Source organism: Balaenoptera physalus (genome assembly GCF_965194825.1).
Source record: "Balaenoptera physalus genome assembly, chromosome: 15".
Lineage (NCBI taxonomy): Eukaryota > Metazoa > Chordata > Mammalia > Artiodactyla > Balaenopteridae > Balaenoptera > Balaenoptera physalus.
In genome coordinates this window covers 51185973-51206828 of record NC_138894.1, presented here as the reverse complement: position 1 = coordinate 51206828, position 20856 = coordinate 51185973, and the positions used below count along the sequence as shown (strand labels likewise).

The 20856-nt window shown below is 35.9% G+C and overlaps 1 protein-coding gene across 1 annotated transcript in view; it reads right to left on the bottom strand.

Annotated features, from left to right (window-relative positions):
* Nucleotides 1-20856, bottom strand: part of PPP4R3B (protein phosphatase 4 regulatory subunit 3B) — a 62048-nt gene that overhangs the window by 36849 nt on the left and 4343 nt on the right. The window contains 7 exon segments of the mRNA XM_082426253.1: nucleotides 278-394; nucleotides 1893-2009; nucleotides 3105-3182; nucleotides 8006-8629; nucleotides 17916-17923; nucleotides 17926-17962; nucleotides 17964-18014. Of these exon segments, the coding sequence (XP_082282379.1) occupies nucleotides 278-394; nucleotides 1893-2009; nucleotides 3105-3182; nucleotides 8006-8629; nucleotides 17916-17923; nucleotides 17926-17962; nucleotides 17964-18014 (1032 nt within the window).

The window sequence follows — 20856 nt, the reverse complement described above, 5'->3', positions numbered from 1 at the left end:
TTTCATTAGTACTGGAAACTTTTTTTAAAACCAAGAATTAAGAATTTGATTCATTAAATCTATTTATCTCAGTAATAGTTTGAATGCTTTTTTTTTTTTTTTTTTACAATAAACAAATCAACTGCCACATATTCTGGCCTTGCCAAAGTCACAACTGATCAGAAATCTATTATTATTCTTCATAAACAGTTAAAATTATGGTTATGACTTTTCTCTCAACAGTTTGCAACCACTATTTTATAGGTAATTCATATAGAACCAGAGCATTATCACTTACGTCATCACTCTGCTGGGCTTCCTGCATTACAAATTCTCGGACCATGGATGGACTAAACTCTACTAGATAAGAAAATATATCTGTAGCAGCTGATCTGACTTGCAAATCATCCATGCCCTGATAAAAGGAAAATCAGGTTACTTAGAGACAGTGAACAAAAGTTATGCCTGCGTTCCCCCTTTTTCTCCCAAATCTATGCCAAACAAATTTTTGGATTTAGACATGGTACTGGAATCAAAACATATAATCTCTCCCATCCTTTTCTTTTACAAATATTAAAAACTTTAGGCAGCTCAATGATTAGTTTCTGCCAGTTTTTTTCAGAGAATTTAAATTTAAGAATCAGCACAGGATTATAAAGCACTGCTTTACAAATGCTGCAAAAAAATTTGGGGGGTGGGAGGGAGGATTCTTGATTTAAATATATGCAAAAATGTGAATGAGGTCTCCTAGTTAAGGCTTCAAAACTTTCCAGAAGCTGTCTTTGGTCCTGTTTGCCAGTTACGCCTTAGTAACTGATTCTCCCTTTTATGACTCTGCTAATAGAGGATGATTTTGAAAACAATCTGGGTATTTTCACTCTTTTCCGTAACTTAGTTTTCTAAGGTAGTGATCTTGAATGCTTTTTCCCTATCAGTACATGAAGGATACATGATTCATAAGATAAAGATCTCCAGGTGATTCTGAAAACGTTCCCTAACTTAGCAGTTCTCAAAGTGTGTCCCAGGGAACGCTGGAGAGGGGTCTCACACACTGAAAAGGGGGGTTATAACACCCTTTTCAAAATTGCATGAGATTAAAACTATTTTCATAATATTATTTATTATGAAAATAAATATTAAGGCATTATTGGCCTTTTTCACTCCCAGTCTATCACAAGTATAGTGGGGTTTTCCAGAGGCTACAAGATGTAATATCATAACAGATTAAATGCAGACGCTGCTATGAGAATCTAGCTATCTTCTATTAAGCCAGGCATTAAAGGGATTGGCAAAAAATGTGAAACAATGCCACTTGTCTCAATTTTTTTGTTTTGGAATTTTTGTTTTGTTTGGAAATTTTTTGTTTTGTTTTGGAAAAGTTATTTTTTCCTGAAAATTATATTAATTATCTTAACATATAATGGGATAATTATTATCATTTTTAAATGAGTTAATAAATACTTAAAAATTTTCTCAGTTTTAATTTTTCATACAATAAATGCCAATGCATAAAGCTCATATAAACAAAAGTATGAGAATCACTCCCTTAACCCCATATTGTAGCACGAGCCCCCTTGGTCCAGTCTGCCCTTCTCCCATTCACTGGTCTAAAAAGGAAAGGTATTTTATTAGTTTCTATGAAACATACTTAATTTTGTTATAGAAGAGATAACAGTCTCGTAAAACCATGTGGGATTTTTATTTACTTGAAGCCATATTATATGAATCACATGTTAATATTACAAATTTGTTAATAAAAATCTGAAGAGGTTTTATGACTCACTACCAAATGAATCATAACCTAAAATTACAAAATTCAATATGCATTACTATAAAAAATTATTACCCATCCACAATATAAATCTATTACAAATTCGCAATTTCAAAAACATGAAAAGAAGCTATATAATTACCATTACAATTTCAAGAGCAGGAAGAATCCCCAACTTTGCCAAAGTTTTGAAAAATGCATCCCTGTTTTGAGGTTGTAATGTCTGAGAAAATGCACAAAATTCCTTGAAAAAATTAACCTGTAAAGTTAAGAAAGAATAGTGAGAAGCTGACACACATTAAAAGTAACCCTGGGGCAAACTGTAATGTGATCTACCACAGTGTGGAATTAACCTTCTCAGGTCAGGGACCTAGAGTTTTAGGGTATGCTGGCTCCTCAAAACCTAAAGAACATAGAAACCACGCTATAATAAATGGTGGCTGGGTTTTCAGGGAGCACTCATAAAGCACAATTCAATTTTTAAGAATTGTAAGGAACATCAGAGATTTCCTAGGATAAAGGGCTAATTTTATAAATGAGAAAACTGAGAAATAACTATACCAAAGATGACATGCTTGATTTTAAGTCAGCAATCTTTCATTACTTCTTTAGTATCTGATTATAAGTTTGAAAAATTGGCAAACTGCTGGTAAACAGCAATCAACATTCTCTTTCCCCAAAGCATGGTTACATCTCAAAAAAGTGATTACCAACACATTTGAAAGAAGAAAAACACTTCCAAGAACCGATTCATCATTCGTTTATTCAAGGATTCTCCCTACCTCTTGTTTAACAACAACAACAACAAAAAGCATGTCAATAATGTATCTACAACCATAAAAATGTATGAGTTTGTAGTTCTGTCCTAACATAAACCATGTCTTGATTTTGTAATTTATAAGGCACATATTCCCTCACTGAGGGGAATAAAACCACATCAAAATATCTCTAAAAACTTCTAAGATATACAAAACAATAAGTTTTAGAAACTTTGCAAATAATCATTTTATAGTATAATTTAAATACAGGTGACCCTTGAACAATACAGGGGTTGGGGTGCCCGCCCTCCACTAAGTCAAAAACCTGTGTGTAACTCTATAGTAGGCCCTCCATATCTGTGGTTCCGCATCCAACCTTGGACCATGTAGTTCTGTAGTATTTACTATTGAAAAAAATCTGTGTCTAAGTGGAACCTGCAGTTCAAACCCATGTTGCTCAAGGGTCATCTGTTTATATCTTTCATATTAATTACAAAAATTTTTCTCTTAAATTAACAAGTTCAATATTAAAAGCTGTGTATGCCAAAAGAGTAAGTGCTCTTTAAGGGTGTGAATTTCAGTAATAAATAACTTACCAATTCACGGCGTTTATCATCATCCGTGGCCTCATCTGTTAATTGTGCAAAAACTTCAGACAAAAACTTCTCATCTTCCTACATGAGAAAAAATAATTACTATGAATTTAATAAAAGTATAAAGTTATACTCATTTATATGATTTCACAAACTATAATAAAAGTAGCTGAAAACCTAACAGCAATTCCATTATAAAACCTAAAATTCCAGGTATATTCATATTATAATTTTTAAAACTTGACTACACCATTCAATATTAGTTAGACATATTAATACCTTGTTTCATCAGAAACCTCAAATATAAAGAACTCTTTGAAAAACAAAAAATAGATATTCTAGAGGTCATGCATGAAAACTCTATTTACCTTAACCGAGAGCCTCTCTTAGCTCCCTTTCAGGGTCTATTTATTTATGCTTAATTTAAACATAATTCAAACAAGTTTGAAGATCTCATTATTAGTCCACAGTGGATTAGAAAAATGAGAGTTACAAACACGGCAATAAAGAACATTGAATTCTGGCAGTGATAAGATTATAAAGGTTAACTGTGATTATCTTTTGGTGATGGATTATGAGTGATTTTCTTTTTTGCTCATCTGTATTTTCCAATTTTCCATAATAAATATGGACAATTAAATTACAAAGGAAAAACCGACATGAATATTAAAATTCACTTTAGAGAAGATTTCCATCAAAACGTGCTGAAAGAAAGTTATGCTTTTAAGTTTCAGTAATCTTCAAAATTCACTTTTATGAAATATAATCTGAATATTTTTAAGTAATTAAAATAGCATAACCTAAAAATATTTGTAATAGTGATAACTGCATGGTTGATAATAAAATCAAAGCATGACATATAAAGGATATAGCTAATATACCTGCCCTTTTTCTTACTGTGAATCATCCATGAAGCGGTATCAATCCCTTAAAGCCTTTCTGAAATAAGGTAGAGCATATATGAAAAAATGAATGAAAAGCACTAGGTATGATCATGGAAAATATAACATGCTCTCCCGCTAAACATCCTTTGGAGCTATTCAAAGACACATCACTGACAGATAAACTGTTTTTTGACTCAGAATAGTGTTCCTTTTGTTATTTAGTTAACTCCTTTTGGATCTTATGTATGGAGGCCTGAATCATCTACCTTCTGAGAGAGTTCAACTACATAAATAATCTTTTACTTATCCCTCAAATCACTTTTTCATCTCAGTATTTTAGCTTTTGTTGAATAAGCACATATTTACCTCAACTTATACCTTTTATAAATTTTTATCTTCCTGCACCTCTCGCAGATTAAATCTTCCTTTCCTGTCTGAAGAGTTTTAACTTTTTCAGAATCTTTTCATAGGAAAATAGTTCCAGTTCTTTGATAAATGCAATTTCCCATTTAAATTCTTCTTATATGACTCATTATTTGTTTGCTGATGGCTAGAACTGCATAAAGTATTACAGAAGCAATTTCAAGTATTACAGTCTGCTAGGAGAATGCTTTCCGATTCCTAGTATATATTTTTTCTGATCTCTAACATTATTTTTGATATTATTCTACACAAGCACTCTGTTCCAATGTATTAAGGGAGCGATGATTGGTAGCTTAAAGCCTATCATAAATATAGCTGGAAAATTTCCCCTAAATCCCTGGTTCTTCAAGTAATTAAAGTAGTTTCTTTAGATCACTTTTTCTTTTCTATTTCATTTTAAGAGCTTTTAATAAATCATAATTATTTTAAGTCAAATTGTGCATGTTTACTATTTTGGATAACAAAACCTTAAGGGGAAAAGAGGAGCTGCTCCTAAAAAGTCTGAAATCGAACTTTTTTCTTTGCGATGATGTAAAAATGGGCACACACACAAAACCAAAATCCCAAACCTAGGACCCATGCAACATTAAAAATTCTAAAAGGATCACATAGACACAGAAATTTAGAATTAGATGAGGCTTTAAGAGAGTACCTAGAGATTGCCTAATCTAATTTTAAAAGTCCATCCCAAAGAATGGATTTATCAGAAGCTAGCTAGTGATAAAGATGGATTTTGAATCCTGGTCTCCTGCATAATGAAGTTCTGTCACTCCCACAGCAGAAAATATGCAGGATAGATTCCTAAGTAGGAATCAAACCAAAGCAAAATATACACACAAACTAGAATGGGCCAAGTCCAGTATGATAAAATTTAATACTTTAAATTCTACACTTGAGTCCAAAAACCTCTAAAACAAAACCATATTATTGCAAAGTTGTTTTCTTAATGGTGTTGGAAGATTTTACATATTAATAATTGGGATGAAAGGTTAGAAATTTCTCTTTCAGTGCTGAAATCTTGCAAAATATGTCAAAAAAGAACTAAACCACTGATCCCACTGGGTTTGTTTTTCACTCAACTCTTACCTATGGAATAGTGAAAATTTATGTAACATGCTAAAATGTCAACATTTGAGATACCTGTCCTTAATCATTTCTAGTGCAGGGAAAAGTTAAAACTTCTTGTTCTGAAAAGGATCTTAACGCTATAGCTGTCTGTGTGGAAATAACCTCAATTTACTGGCTTTTTGGAATTTAATTTATAAAACATTTTAAAGTATCTTTCTCAATTCTGGACACAAGGGATTTTGATCTGCAATTAGGTAGAAAATTCAGGTTAACTAAAATCTTATGTCCCTACCATGGTTACGATAATCTCAACATGTATTAGAGTACATACTAGGAGCCAGTGACCACCCTAAGTGCTTTCATGTAATTTCTCAGTTAATTAACCTAATTTAGGCTAGGAGTTATCTATGTAGTTTTATACGACCTCATTTTGGTCGAGTTAGATAAAATTCTTACATTTTCACTTGCCCTATGTAACTAATGCAACAACAGGTTAATACTTATTTAAGAAGCTACAGATATGCATACTAGTTAGCCAGATGAGTATGTGGAAACATCTAATGCCTGCAGGGAAACCTCAGAGATGGGCTTTAGGAAATGAGCCTTTAGAGGCCAATGGCCATAATCTTGCTTTCTTCTCACACACTGTTGAAAACAGAATTCAGCATCACGGCTGGCACGTAAGAGATAACGAAGTGGTAAACCTTAAGTAAACAACAGGGAGCTCACGGTATCTGGCTATTTCATAAAATGCCTCTCAGGGACCAGAAATGAGTAAAACTTCGTTTATATAACTTTCACAAATAGACCTATGACAGAATGTATAAAATGACATAGAAAGTTATAAATATTTACAGATTAGTTTGCATAATTTATTTTTAAAACATAAAAAGCATTATGATTTACTATTATGGATTTGGCAACTCTTCTGAAGTCAACAGCAGTCATTTGAAAGCTACACTTCAGCTTCTGTCACTGGGTCCTTTATATCAACTACATTGACTGTGGGTTTATTTCCAGTCTCCTGAGACTATAACTTTTTCTGTCAGCAAGTGAAATGGCACCCTGAATTGTACAGTATGGTTTTAAAAAGTGGGTCCCATATATTATAAATGGAACCTAATGTGTAAGTCCAACTTGCCTCACACTTACTACTGTGGAATAATGAAAAACTGTCTGGTGAAAGAATGATCTGGGAAGTAAACCCTATACAAAAGTAAAGTTGTAATAGTGAATAATGGTTGGAAGTATCATGAAATGGAATTTCACAGGTAAGTACTAAGACAGACATTCTTAACTTTTTGGTCTCAGGACCCCTTCAAACACTTAAAAACTACTGAGGACCCCAAAGAGCTTTTATTATGTGGGTTATGTTTATCAGTATTTACCATAATTAAAACTGAGATGCTTAAAAACATTAATTTTCATTAAAAAATAAGCTATTATATGTTTGTATAAATATTTTTTATGAGAAACAACTGTATCATCCAAAATCATAAACATTTAGAAAGAAGAATGGCTTTGTTTTACATTTTTGCAAATCTCTTTAATGTTTGGCTTAACAGAAGACAGCTAGATTCTCACATCTCCTTCAGCATTCAATCCGTTGTGATATGTTGTTCTGGTTGAAGTATATGAAGAAAATACAGCCTCGCGGTGACAGGAAGTTGGAAAAGGAAACACTTCACAGACTTCTCTGAAATGGCTTCAGGTATGCCCAGGGGTTCACAGACATTACTTGAGAACCACTAACTACACTACGTACTATATAGTAGCAGCTCAATAAACTTAGTGACTGATGTGGAAATAACAAAGGCAGTTATGCAGGAAACTGTTAGTATACTATCACATGTAACGCAAAATCTTCAAAATCATGCTTACCAAACTGTTAGGGTATAAAGGATTAACATGATATAAACATGGTATAAAACTCCTACTTTGAACTCAAGGAGACAGGATAAAATCAACCTCACATAGCAAATAATCTGACTATCATTTACTGAAAATTAATGAATGTTTCTCAATTCTGGCTGCACATCTGAATTATTTCGGAAGCTTTAAGCACACACACGCATATCCCCAATAATAACTAGGTCTCACAAAATGGAATAAAAAATATTTAAAAAAACAGCTGCTTCTGTTTGGGATGATGAAAAGTTCTGGAAATGGATAGTGGTGATGGCTGCATAACAGTGCGAATGTACTTAATGTTATGAATTGTACACTTAAAAATTGTTAAAATTTTGAATTTTATGTCATGTATGCTCTACCACAATTTTTTAAATGCAAAAAAACAAAAAGTTAAAAAAAAAAAAACCCAGCTGCATGATAGGACATTTAGAAATATACAAGGTCACATTAAGAAATGATTCTTCTTCAGAAAACTATGAGATAAAGCCCTGTTTTCTATGCTTGATAGTACAATTAAAGTAAAAGAAATCTTTCAAAAGGAAGGAATGAACACCAGCTTAACTATTAAGGGTTGACTATCTGAAAACAAAATTATGAAGAACACCTCAGTTTACTTACCTGCAACATGCTGACTATTTCAACTTTGTTGAAGAAAATAAAAGATGTAAGAGTAGAAAGAAAATTCTCTTCAAAAACTGATGGTGTAGGCAAAATGATGTCCTGAATGTACTGTACCCTGTAAGTCTGATGTATTTTTTGCCTTAGTTCAGAGTCTGTTATTGGTATAACTTCCTTAAACTTTGCAGTTTTGGTCAAGAATTCTCTGTGCCTTTTTGGCTGAGCCAAAGCAGGGTCATATTCAAGGCATCCCACGACATCCATGATACACTCATCAGAAAACATTACCTCAAACAGAGTTGCCTTATTTAGGAATAAGATTCCTCTAATAATTTCATACAAATGGTGTAAGCCTTCAGTGTTTTCTAGGTTCTCACAAGCTTGGAACAGCTGCAGTAGTTTTTTAATATAGCCTTCATTTTCCAAGGCCAGAGCCAGCTTTTCCCTACGGATAGGTGAGGAGAGAACTGAGGTAACTAAGTCAGCAATCTCTTCAAGTTTACTGAGTTCACATGTGGGCAGGTCAATCAGATGACTGGTTTCAGGCATTTCTTCAAATCGTTCTTCTTCTGATTCATCAATGAGGTCCTGTGTGACTTCCACTGATGGATCCTTACCTTGAACCTAAAAATATCCAAGTACAGCTGGTTACCTTAAAATACAAAAGAATTCAGAATTTTGGGAATCAAATCACTGATCATTGAATTTTTTTTTTTTTAAATAAATTTCTTTTTTTGGGGCCACGACTCACAGAATGTGGGATCCTAGTTCCCGACCAGGGATTGAACCCCTGCCCCCACTGGACTGCTGGAAGTCCCCTGACTAGTGAATTTAAGTAAAAATCAATACTTTCAAGGAATCAATACTAACACAGTCATTGTTAATTAAAAGTGAAGTCTAGAGGGGGAAAATACAACTAGTTTAGAGTCAGTTATTTGAGTCTTAAGTTACTGACTGCAGATGGTTTCACCTCTAAATTTCTGAACTTACAACTTGAGGTTAACTCTGATCCCTAATAACCTGAGTATTTCAGCTAACGTTATGTATGTTTGATATTAAATTATGTAATAACCACTTGCAGTTGTTTATTAAATTCACTCTACCTAGTACAGTGAATTTTGCAGAAAGTAACTCTTCTGTTGGTCCCCCCAAATCACTATGTATGACAAAGCACCATCAACTGGCTTAACAAGAACACTACTGAGTTCAAACCAAATTAAAACCCAACTCCTTGTATATTCAAGAGTAAGAAAATATGATTTCCTCAAAATACTTTTGAAATTCACTTTTGGAAAAATATTTGCTTTTGCTCTGAGCCTGAAGCTGATAAATAGACTAATAAATAAAGTGTATTCTTTTAAAAACTGGCATTCATTTAACATCTGTGATAAAGCCTCCAAGTATTATCTAGATAAAAATCACAACATAATGAATAAAGAACTGCTTTATGATTCAGGTTGACTACTTTATGATTCAAGAAAAGCATGGCTAACAAATTTTCTATAATGAATTACTCTAACAAAAAATGTTTAGAACTTTACTTTTCATAAATTTTTCTAATTCATAATCCAAGAGTACAATCATCCTCTCTTCTCCACCTTAAAACATCCTGAATATCCTAAGCAGAAAAAGTTCCACAAATTTCCAAATCCACCAAAGCAATATATGAAAAAAGACCTAAGAACTCAGAGAAAAAAGTAGACGGATATACTGGTGCATACAAGATACTTTTTTTCCCTAGAGGAATGAGAGTATTTCTTTTACTTCTGAGTTCTCAACAGAGTAGCTGGGCTTAGGGAGGACAACACATAAATATAAGAGAAAATATAAGTAACAAGGTCTTAAGAACAGTTCAGATAAAATGCCTTGGAAACTCAGAGGAAGGGAAACTCCAGCTCTTGGGGTGGGGGTGAGCAGAGAATACACGGAAGGAATCATAAAAGCAGTGGCATTTCATAAAAAGGAACGAAACTGGGTCATTTGTAGAGACGAGGATGGATCTAGAGACTGTCATACAGAGTGAAGTAAGTCAGAAAGAGAAAAATAAATATCATATATTAATGCATATATGTGGAATCTAGAAAAATGGTACAGATGAACCGGTTTGCAGGGCAGAAACTGAAACACAGATGTAGAGAACAAACGTATGGACTCCAAGGGGGGAAAGTGGCGGGGGGTGGGGGTGGTGGTGGTGGTGGGATGAACTGGGAGATTGGGATTGACATGTATACACTGATATGTATAAAACAGATAACTAATAAGAACCTGCTGTATAAAAAAATAATTAAATAAAATTCGAAAAAAGAAAAAAAAGCAGTGGCATCTGAGATTTTAAGTGGACCTACAAAGATAGGTAAGATTCTGATGGGAGATAAAGGTACTCAAAGTTCAAGGGGAAGAGCACAGAGCCAGAGAAATGGAAATATGTGACATGCATATGGCAAACAGCAAAAATGGAAATGTAGACTCCAGCCAGATCATGAAAAGTCAAGCTAAAACACCTGCATTACTGTTCAGGGAAGTGAATGTGTAGCACTGTCCTTTAGAAAGTAAGCTGGCATCAGCTGTATGAGACAAATTTGAAAATATAGATAAATTAGGGTGTTATTCCAAAGGCTACATGAACAACAACTGAATTTGGATAGCGATGTTGGGACAGATATGGGATAGCTACAAAAGAGAGAAGGAAACACAATGACCCTATAGATTTAAACCCATCATTGGGAAGATTATGGCTTCTTTAACAAAAACTGGGAATGTGGGAGAGGAATGTTAGTAAGAGTTCAGTTTTATTAAGTTTGAGGTGTTTGAATATCCAGCTGGCAATTAAATCTGTGGGTCTACTACTCTGGAAAAAGAATAGGACAAAAGATAGAGATTTGGTATTAGGGTAACAGTTAAAGCCAGAAGACTCTGACACTAACCAGAGAAAAGAGAAAACGTAGTGTGAGGGGAAGGAAGAAGAATCAGAGGTTACAAAGAACAAATAAGAGGAAACCAGGAGTTAACTTACACTTCAAATGAACATAGTTTGCATATGTTTAAGAATAAAAACACAGCTTCAGAACCATGCATGTAACCACTAGGTTACAGCATGTTTATTTCTTTGTTATCTAGTATTATCCCTTACAAGCTTCCTGGATTCATCCTGAACGTAACCCTGACTGATCTGATCTGTCAACAGCACATAAACCCAAGTGTCTACCTGGATGACAATAGTGCTGTCTACCAGATATTTCTGGTTCTCTCCCTTTTGTGGCACATGAGTTCATTGCTTCCATCAAGTTACATGTAGCTGTGTGACTTGCTTTGGCCAATAAAATGTGAGCAAAAGTGCCATGTATAACTTCTGGGAAGAGCTTTCAAAAACCAGTGCTCTGATTTGCTACCCTTCTTCCCCACTTTGCAATAATCATGGAAGTATTAAAATGAATTCTCTATCAACTTGGGTCCCTGAGAGGCTCTGCTGAGCACAGCCCCCTCCTCTCCAATATTGGTCAAACAGCATTAAGGGGGCTTCCCTGGTGGTGCAGTGGTTAAGAATCCGCCTGCCAATGCAGGGGACACGGGTTCAAGCCCTGGTTCGGGAAGATCCCACATGCCACGGAGCAACTAAGCCCGTGCGCCACAACTACTGAGCCTGAGCTCTAGAGCCCACGAGTCACAACTACTGAAGCCCACGCACCTAAAGCCCATGCTCCGCAACGAGAAGCCACCTCAATGAGAAGCCCGCGCACTGCAACCAAGAGTAGCCCCCGCTCGCCGCAACTAGAGAAAGCCCCCGTGCAGCAACGAAGACCCAATGCAGCCAAAAATAAATAAATTAAAAAAAAACAGCGTTAAGGAAAAAACCAAACTTTTGTTGTGATAAGGTTCATGGTAAGTCCACACTATCAGTAGGCTTCTCAATGAAAATTTCTCTTTTCCACACTCCTATCCTAGTCCCTTATAGCCACTGCTTTAATTTTTTTCCCTTTTCAAGGGTCAAACACTATTACTTTCCCCTTTAAGTCTTAGAGAGAACTTTTTCCCTTTGGGAAAAAAAGAGGCCATGAGTACTCAACTTCCTCCAACATTCTTCTTTTCCATCTCACAACTTATCTTCATCCAATTCCTTCATCTGTTTCAAAGAAAATGTCTCTACCATTTTCTGAGATTAGAACTTCCATATGTACTTCTGATTTTATGCTTTCTAAGAGTTCAATATGTATCAATTATCTTAGCTCTTTTTAAAACAATTAATTAATTAATTTGGTTGTGCTGGGTCTTAGTTGCCAGCAGGTAGGCTCCTTAGCTGTGGTTCGCCAGCTCCTTAGTTGTGGCACGTGGGCTCCTTAGTTGTGGCATGCGAACTCTTAGTTGTGGCATGCATGCAGGATCTAGTTCCCTAACCAGGGATCGAACCTGGGCCCTCTGCACTGGGAGCACAGAGTCTTTTTTTTTTTTTTTTTTTTTATAAATAGGTTTTTTTTTTTATAGTGGGTAATGTGAAGACTTCAGATGAAATAGATTGAGAAACTGATTGGAAATTGAATGCAAACGAAGACCACTTGACTGTTACTGAAATGAATAGCCCAGTTTGCTTTTTTTTTTTTAAAAGAAATTCACGTTCGTTTTATTTATTTATTTATTTATTTATTTATTTATTTATTTATTTATTTATGACTGTGTTGAGTCTTCGTTTCTGTGAGAGGGCTTTCTCTAGTTGCGGCAAGTGGGGACCACTCATCATCGCGGTGCACGGGCCTCTCACCATCGCGGCCTCTCTTGTTGTGGAGCACAGGCTCCAGACGCGCAGGCTCAGTAATTGTGGCTCACGGGCCCAGTTGCTCCGTGGCATGTGGGATCTTCCCAGACCAGGGCTCGAACCCGTGTCCCCTGCATTGGCAGGCAGATTCTCAACCACTGCACCACCAGGGAAGCCCTGGGAGCACAGTCTTAACCACTGTGCCACCAGGGAAGTCCCTTAGCCCTTGTTTTTGTAATTTCTCTCTCCCCAATGATTCTTTTGTTTTATCATTCACCATTCCCCTTAAGATACTTATTGCTCTTTGAGCTGTCAATCTTTTTCAGAGAGAAGTTCTATTTTCTTATTATAAGGGGTTAAGAAATGACAAAGAAATAGGTTTTTTATTGAAATTGTTCTCTCAAAGGTCAGCAATGACTTCCCAGAATTAAAAAGTAAAACATTACATATGGTTCTGTTTAATATCACATAGCAGCTGGGAGCAATAAACTAAATGTATACTCAGCAACATGGCTAGATCTTAAAAGTACAGTACTGAGTTGTGCGGTAAAAAATTAACCTTGCTAGACCAGCAGAGCGGCCAAACCTAACATTCCTTTCGAAGGCGGAAAAGTTTGCGCAAAAATCAATGACAAATGGGGAGGAGAAATGGTAACAGAGGGCAAAGGAATAAATAAATAGGTAATGTAATGAAGGAAATCCAATATTAACACTGGTGCCTTATGAAAAGCTCAGAGTAAGAGATGATATTCTCTTAGCTCCATTGTAACAGATGCCTGGAAGGGTGAAGCCATATGTTTCCCAAGTCTACCACCGCTCCTGGGACTCAACAAGGTCGAATGGAAGTCTGTAAGTCTACTTGATAGAGCTGACACCACCCTGGGAAACACTGTCATACAATATGATGAACTGGACCAATTATTAATGACTGAGTGGGATTCTTGTAATGTGCCAGTATCTACTGACTCTTACTTTTTTCAGGTTACATCTACTACCATACCGCAATATGGTATAACATTGCCACTGTTGATCCAACTACCTCATGTACATAAGCCTTATGATAATATTGATATTATGATCAAATGTATTAGGAAACTGAATTAAAGCCTCCTCAGCATGTAATGTCGATAGAAAATGACTGGCATGAGGAATAAGTGGACTTACTAGCTGTTAACCATCAGCTAATTTCTATACTAGAGAGTTCTCTACGAGTTTACCATAAGGTACAAACTGTGGTAGATCAAGGAGGGTAATGAGCAGTCAAAATAGTGCAAAAATATAAAAAGTAAATCATGGCTTTATAGGTCAGAATAGTTGTTTCTTTAAATCTACTCCTAGCCCAGACTGACTCCTCCAAATGTTACGCATATTCATACTGATACTATTGCTCTGTCATATAAATGCTACACTAAGTGTAGATGCTTAGACAAATATGACCATTTTGCTGTAAGAGTCTTGGCCAAGGGCTGAAGGGTGGCCTTTGCAGTAAAGGACTAATCTTGCCCAAAGAAAGGTTTGGACCTTGCCTAACTCCTGAGAGTCAACCTCTAAGCACTCTGAATATCCTCTGTTGGGAGTATTTTTGTTTACCTGGGGACCTTGGGCTATGCTGGACAGTCCACATACATGTGTGGGTAACTGTATGGTTTATGGAGGAGATCTTGGGCCACACAATATCAGCTCAACCTCTGGGAGTGCTGGAAACTAGAGTCAGCCACATGGGTAGTCAGCATGCTTATATGACTAACACCCCAATGAAAATGCTGGGCACAAAGGTTTGGGTAAGCTTCCCTGGTCAGTAATACTCTGTACATGTTGCCACCCATCGTTGCTGTGAGAAGTTAAGTGCTGTCTGCATGACTATTCTGAAAAGAGAAAATTGGATACTGACGCCTGGAACTCTCCTAGACTCTGCCCGATGTGCCTGTTCCCAATGGTAATTTTAACCTGAATCATATCATTGTAATAAACTGCACCATGAATGTAATAGCTTGTGGAGTTCTCTAAGTCTTTCTAGTGAATTAGTGAACCTGTGAGTGGTCTTGGGGACCTCCCGAACTACATGAGTGAAGAGTAAAAAACAAATTTCAGCAAAAAGTTCTAAGACAAAAGTACAAAGTCATTAAGAATATATATATATATCCAAGAACATATATTAAACAGCAGGTGCTGAGGTGTGGGGAGGGGAAAAGTGGGGCAAAGGATAACTGAATATGCTGATCACTGGAAAATATTATCCACAATATAAATTTATGTTCTAGCAGACATGTAATTCAACACCCTAGTTCTAAATAAGATGTTTGTCTTCTGTTTTATTCACTCATTCTTCAAATATATACTGAGTACATACACAATGTGTGCCAGTTGCCATGCTGGTATTGGAGGGAGAAAACAAAATAAAATATCACGTTTCAGTAATTTATCATAAAAAAAGGTTAGCCTTTATATACTGCTATTAATATTCCGAACAGCCTTATAAATATTATGGAAAAGTAATCTTTCTTTTATTTTGAAATTATTGCTTTCATTATTTACATGGAACATTTTTCCCCCCATTTCATAGATGAATGAATTCATGGTTCAAGTTTATTGAATCAAGAACAGAACAGCATGGGCTTCCCTGGTGGCGCAGTGGTTGAGAATCTGCCTGCCAATGCAGGGGACACGGGTTCGAGCCCTGGTCTGGGAAGATCCCACATGCCACGGAGCAACTAGGCCTGTGCGCCACAACTACTGAGCCTGCGCGCCTGGAGCCTGTGCTCCGCAACAAGAGAGGCCATGATAGTGAGAGGCCCGCGCACCGCGATGAAGAGTGGCCCCCACTTGCCGCAACTAGAGAAAGCCCTCGCACAGAAACAAAGACCCAACACAGCCAAAAATAAATATAAAGAAAAAAAAAAAAAAAAGAACAGAACAGCAAGTATTTATGAACTGCATATGTATGTCTGCAATAGAGGTCACTTTTTTTTAGATCTTACACCTCACTTTACAGAAGACTTTGCAAACATAAAATTCAATCTCAATCCTTGGAGAGCACATGAGATAAAAAAGGGTAAAAATGAGGTCCTTCTTGCCATCACCATCCACAGGTTTAAAAACAGGCAAAACAAAAAGGTGAAATATTAACAAAACAATTAGGATTATATTCTTATGTATATTGTACAAATTAAAGAAAAATTATGTTTACTAATGTTTTCAACTGTTCATCAACTAGAATTCTAGTATGTATGTATACTAATAATGCTCGGCAATACATGATGCATACATAGTCAGATATGAGGTAGGAAAGAAACAAACCATCTACTACCAGATAAGAAAAGTTTAGTGACCTAGAGCCATATGTCAAATAAGCTTTCTATGGAATGGTAAGATTCTTACTACACTTTCGTAGGCCACTTTATTACGCTGTCTGGCACTGTTATTGGGAGGACCAAGGAAAAAAATGACTGTGGTCAATTTGGCACTGTTACTGGGAGGATCAAGGGAAAAAATGATTGTGGTCAGATACATAAAACTAACTCAAGAACCTTCAGTGAGGGCTTCCCTGGTGGCGCAGTGGTTGGGAGTCTGCCTGCCAATGCAGGGGACATGGGTTCGAGCCCTGGTCCGGGAAGATCCCACATGCCGTGCAGCAACTAAGCCCATGTGCCACAACTACTGAGCCTGCGCTCTAGAGCCCACGAGCCACAACTACTGAAGCTTGCGTGCCTAGAGCCCATGCTCTGCAACAAGAGAAGACACCACAATGAGAAGCCCACTCACCGCAACTAAAGAAAGCCCGCAGGCAGCAAGAAAGACCCAACGCAGCCAAAAATGAATAAATAAATTAAAAAAAAAAAAAAAAAAAGAACCTTCAGTGATAAGAATCCCTAGAGGTAAAGCTGATATAAGTGAAATGACGACAGTCAAAAAAAACTATAGGGACTTCCCTGGTGGCACAGTGGTTAAGAATCTGTAGGGGACATGGGTTCGATCCCTGGTCCAGGAAGATCCCACATGCCACGGAGCAATTAAGCCCATGTGCCACAACTACTCAGCCTGCGCTCTAGAGCCTGCGCTCCACAGCAAGAGAAGCCACCGCAATGAGAAGCCCACGGACCGCAACGAAGAGTAGCCCCCGCTTGCCGCAATTAGAGAAAGTCGGTGCACAACAACAAAGACCCAACGCAGCCAAAAATAAATAAATAAATAAATTTATATTAAAAAACCTCACTGTAATAGAAGATTAGACTAGGCAACCACTGAAACACAGTGATCTCCATTTACAGAAAACAGTAATTAAAAATGAATTTTATGATTTACCAACTGTCATAGCCCAGATTTGCCCAAAGAGACATAACTACTAAATGTAATGTGGTACCCTGAACGGGATTCTGGAACACTGACATTTAAGCTGAGGAAATCTGAATAAATGTGGAATTTAGTTAATAATAATGTATAAATAATAATAATACATAATAATGTATGAATATTAGTTCATTAATTGTGACTAATATGCATACTAATGTAAGATGCTAATAGGGAAAACTATTTAATAGGGGAAACTGTGAGGGGAGGAGATATCAGGCAGAGGAGTATATAGAAACTATTTTCTGCTCATGTTTTCCATAAATCTGACACTTCTAAAATAAAAACTTCATTAAAAAAATTCCAATGCACAACTGAAACATACACTTCAATTAAAAAAAAACAATTCTAAAAAAAAAAAAATTCTAGTTACCCTGAGAGTTACCACCTATCCTATATCCTGCTACACTGTAAGTTCCTTCTGATTTGAAGTCATGAGCACTTCTGATTAGTGTCTGGCACAGTTATCCATAAACATTAAGCAAACAGGTGACCAAATATTAAAGAAAAGTCTAAAAGCCTTAGAACATAACTATTTAATCTTTTTTTGTTAGAAGGTCTTGACATTTTGTAGAGTATTAATTATGAATATATGCTATCAAAATCTAAAATGGTAAAACAAAATTACAACTTTAAAAAAATTTCAAGTAAAACATTTTGATGTATAACATAGAAGATATTTGTAGGTTAGGTTATCAAATTCTCATGTGAAGATATTATCTCTCCACATTCTAATACACATCTTTTAGATATAATAAAAAAAAAAAATCATGAATGCATGCAAACTTAAGTTAAACATTACTAAAATAACCTTACCTGACAAATTTTTCCCAGATCTCATCACAGCCAGCTTTTTCCTGAAAAACTTAGTGCCAGATCATAGTTTTCAGCTTCTGACCAAACAATTAATGTATCCTGTTTAAAAATAAAGATTTCTGTATCATCACACCAGAAAAGAAAACAACTACAAAGTATAAATAAAAATCAAGAGGACAGGAAACAGCGCAGCAATGCCCTCAGGTAAGTGCAATTAATGTACACTCAAATGACATCATATAACTGTATTTTTGTTATCCTTTGAAATTTAGTAATATCTGGCAATGAAATCATAGCTTTGGTACTGAAAATGACAGCAATTTTCTGAAACAAAAAATATTAAAACATGTTAGCAGGCTCTAGCTCATGTTACCAAGATAATGTTTAATGGAAAGTCTAGCATTCTTGGCCAAAATATCATGTAGACATTCTAATCATCTACTTCCTATTGTTTCCAGAAAGTCAGCTGTTCCACTCACTAACCACCTACCCGTTTATTTTTCCTTCAAGCTGGTTACCAGTAGGCTAATAGCTGAAAATTATCCTAAGGTTTGACCCTTTCTATTTTTGCCTTTTTAAAATCTGGAGAAGCCTTCAGGATACTAAGGAATGTGAAACAATGGTGACAGAAAATACTTGCTCTACCTGTATTACCAATAGCACCTAGTTCAGCAGCTTAGATAGTAAAAAATTAAGAACTCCAGTTCAGATAAGTGCTTTTCTAGGATGTCCTTAATTATATCCCTCCCAAAAGGTTATGCTTTTAGGGAGAAGTTGTCAACTCCCTTATTAAAAACTAAGGTTTGGTTTTAAATTAAAACACGCAAGTTTATACACGAAAATCACTATGCAACACCTAAATGAAATGGACTTTTAAAGGATACATAGTAATGAAAGTTTAATATGGCCAAAACTTTGATTTTCAAAAAAAAAAATGCACATTTAAGTTTATTCCCTAATTATCAAAAATATAATCTACAAAAACACCTTATATTTATTAACTGTTCAGCTGACCGGTACTTATAAAATATTATGGCCTGATATTAAAAAAATATATAAAATTAAGTCAGCCCCAGGGACTTCCCTGGTTGCGCAGTGGTTAAGAATCTGCCTCCCAATGTAGGGGACACGGGTTCAATCCCAGGTCCAGGAAGATCCCACATGCCGTGGAGCAACTAAGCCTGTGTGCCACAACTACTGAGCCCACGCGCCACAACTACTGAAGCCCGAGCGCCTAGAGCCCATACTCTGAAACAAGAGGAGCCACCGCAATGAGAAGCCCTCGCACTGCAACAGAGAGTAGCCCCCGCTCGCCGCAACTAGAGAAAGCCCGCATGCAGCAATGAAGACCCAACGCAGCCAAAAAAAAAAAAAAAAGGTTAGCCCCAGATTAATAAAGACAAAGCTTTAAAAATGAAAACATTTCAATACTTTGGTAGCTCATCCCTTAATTAATCTAGGCCTCAGATTAATACTTATTTGCTGTGTGATCAGGTAAGAAGAACACTGAAAATCTATGTTCTAGCTTCTGGCTGGCCATGCTTCTTGGAAGGTATATTTGCCATCAACTATTCTAAAATTTTATCAGGTTGTTAAAAACCTTTAGTGGCTTCCACCATGTAGAGAAGAGGTTGTGAAATCTTTTTAAAAAACCAGTAGAATTTTTTTTATAAACAAAATTTTAGTAATTAAAGAGATAAAAACAAGGCTATTCTAGTTAAAGCACTAGGGCACCCACACAAGCTCCATGTTCTTTCCTCAGTTCCTCAGTTGTTTTTTTAGAGCCCTCCTCAAAACAGCTACATGAACAGTGCTCTCCAAACTTTTAAAAACCGTGTGCCTCAAATTACTTACATATTATATACAGAAGTTTTAATATTACTATAGCCATATTTTATAAAACATACAGTAAAATAGAAATTAAAAGGCTTATATAAAGATTAAATAAGCAATATTTTAAATGTTTAAACTGCAATGGCTCCATATCATTATTATTTAGAATTTTAAGATCCAATATAGTTAGGGCACAGTATACCATAAATGATAGGAGATACAAATCCGTATTTAGTGACATCCTTTTAATAATTCTGAATTTTGGGGGAGGGGAAACTTTTTGTAATATCTATTTTATCATTATTTCGGCTTTGTCACTTGCCCGACAGATTACACTAGGAGTGTAAATGTCAGTTTGACCATTATCTTGTTCACTTGCACTTACAGTACTGTTTTCAACCCATTTTAAGGCACATGCTCATTTTGTTAGGGTTACAGGTTAGTTTAAATTGGAAAATATCTGTAAACAGTTATCTGCACATACAGGCTATAACTCACAATAGGCGGGGAACACTTTTCATGGAAACATTACTCTTCTCTCACAATACTATGATTATTTTTGACTCCTGACCACGTGACTTTATTAAATATTTGCAAAATTCAACTTCTTCTTTTGATACAATAAACAGGTTTCTTCTCCAATGATTCATACTGTGCATTCTATTTTGGAGATCACTACTACAACAGAATGAATGAAATTCAAAACCGTTTATCCAGGCATCCAAGGCCCTTTGCATTTTGGTTCCAGTCTACCTTCTGAGAGAAAAGTCGAGGTAAGCAACAAAGTCAAATTAAAATAACTGAGTCCCCTTCTTCCTATCATTTTCTTTTGTTCTTTCCTTCCCATTCTTAACAGTAAACTCTTACCCATAAGCCAGTCAAAATCCCAGAAACTAAATAGAATTTATATTCAGAATCCTTTTTCAATGCAAAGAGGACTGACCTTGGGAGATGGTTAAAAACAGATTCCCATGCTTCTCCCCCGGGTACAGGTCTGGAGTAAAGCCCAAGAATCCTTATTTTTAACAAGGGTCTCGGGTAATTCTTTGGGTAAGTCAAAATTGAGAACATGACCGAAGCATATCTCTAGTTGGTTAACAGAGGATAG